Source organism: Seriola lalandi, unplaced genomic scaffold, assembly GCF_002814215.2.
Source record: "Seriola lalandi dorsalis isolate HSWRI2012SDOR001 ecotype SW California unplaced genomic scaffold, Sedor1 jcf7180002007888, whole genome shotgun sequence".
Lineage (NCBI taxonomy): Eukaryota > Metazoa > Chordata > Actinopteri > Carangiformes > Carangidae > Seriola > Seriola lalandi.
In genome coordinates, this window is record NW_019478541.1 from 1 (window position 1) to 1056 (window position 1056).

Here is a 1056-nt window from a genome sequence, read left to right on the forward strand (position 1 = left end):
ATAAAATGACTGTAATGCCTGTATTTTATTGCAGTTCTGCTCCTGGCCTACATGAAAGGAAATGCAAACCTGTGCCGTGCCATTGTTAGGGCTGGAGCTCGACTCGGCATCAATAATAATCAGGGCATCAACATTTTCAACTACCAAGTCGCAACCAAACAGTTGCTCTTCCGCCTTCTAGGTAAGTTTTTACGCTTCACTCGCTGTGTGTCAGGGGTTCACTATACCAGTACGTTAAACTGACAGCCCCACATTGAGTGATATGCTCTAATACTGGTTATTTGACCTCCATGGCGATAACTCAGCTAGTATTTTTGTTCCTTTTGTTTAGATATGCTGTCCAAAGAGCCCCCTTGGTGTGATGGGTCCAACTGCTATGAATGTGTTGCCAAGTTTGGTGTTACGACAAGGAAACATCACTGGTTAGTACTAAGGCTTTTTTATATGTGTATATTACATAATATTTTTCTGATTTTCACTCATGTTTTCACTTTGTGTCACACTGTATGATTAATCCTGTGTCTCCTCTTTGACTCCTAACTCCAGCCGCCACTGTGGGCGCCTGTTGTGCCACAAGTGCTCTATAAAGGAGATACCCATCATCAAGTTCGACTTGAACAAGCCTGTGAGGGTGTGTGACATCTGCTTTGATGTACTAACTCTGGGTGGGGTATCGTAATGCGTTGGCCTGGATATCCTCCATCCTCTGACACTGGCCATGCCAGGCCCAATTTGGCACAGTAATTCAGGCACACCAGGAGAAGGGACATCAGTAGCAGGACATACTAACAAGAGATTTCCCGGACAGTTATGGACCCCATCGCCTTTATACTATTCCAGTCTATGAAAAACTATTAATGTTCTAGAGGGACGTTTCAAATAGAAAGTGAAACATTGTCTTTTTGTTTCTGTTTTGATCAAAGTATCTTAATGTGGATATAAGCATCTCTCCAGCTTGGTGACAGCTGGACTGAGTTTGTTAATCAATTTCCCAAGTTAATTAATGTGTGCTTGTCCTGATGAACTCTTATAATCACAAGCAGGTAACTGCAGAAC

General features: G+C 42.6%; 1 protein-coding gene across 1 annotated transcript; it reads left to right on the forward strand.

Moving 5' to 3' along the window:
• The first annotated feature begins 37 nt into the window (after positions 1 to 37).
• Positions 38 to 1050, forward strand: LOC111672167 (ankyrin repeat and FYVE domain-containing protein 1-like). The gene is made up of 3 exons (XM_023429498.1): positions 38 to 181; positions 332 to 422; positions 547 to 1050. The coding sequence occupies exons 1-3, from the start codon at positions 52 to 54 to the stop codon at positions 677 to 679; spliced, it is 354 nt and encodes a 117-aa protein (XP_023285266.1). The 5' UTR covers positions 38 to 51; the 3' UTR covers positions 680 to 1050.
• Positions 1051 to 1056: the final 6 nt, after the last annotated feature.

Bases quoted from the DNA above. Each gene is read 5' to 3' on its own strand.
- LOC111672167 (XM_023429498.1), top strand. From the start codon at position 52: ATGAAAGGAAATGCAAACCTGTGCCGTGCCATTGTTAGGGCTGGAGCT. The intron at 182-331 runs GTAAGTTTTTAC...CCTTTTGTTTAG, and splicing joins GTTGCTCTTCCGCCTTCTAG to ATATGCTGTCCAAAGAGCCC. The intron at 423-546 runs GTTAGTACTAAG...TCCTAACTCCAG, and splicing joins ACGACAAGGAAACATCACTG to CCGCCACTGTGGGCGCCTGT.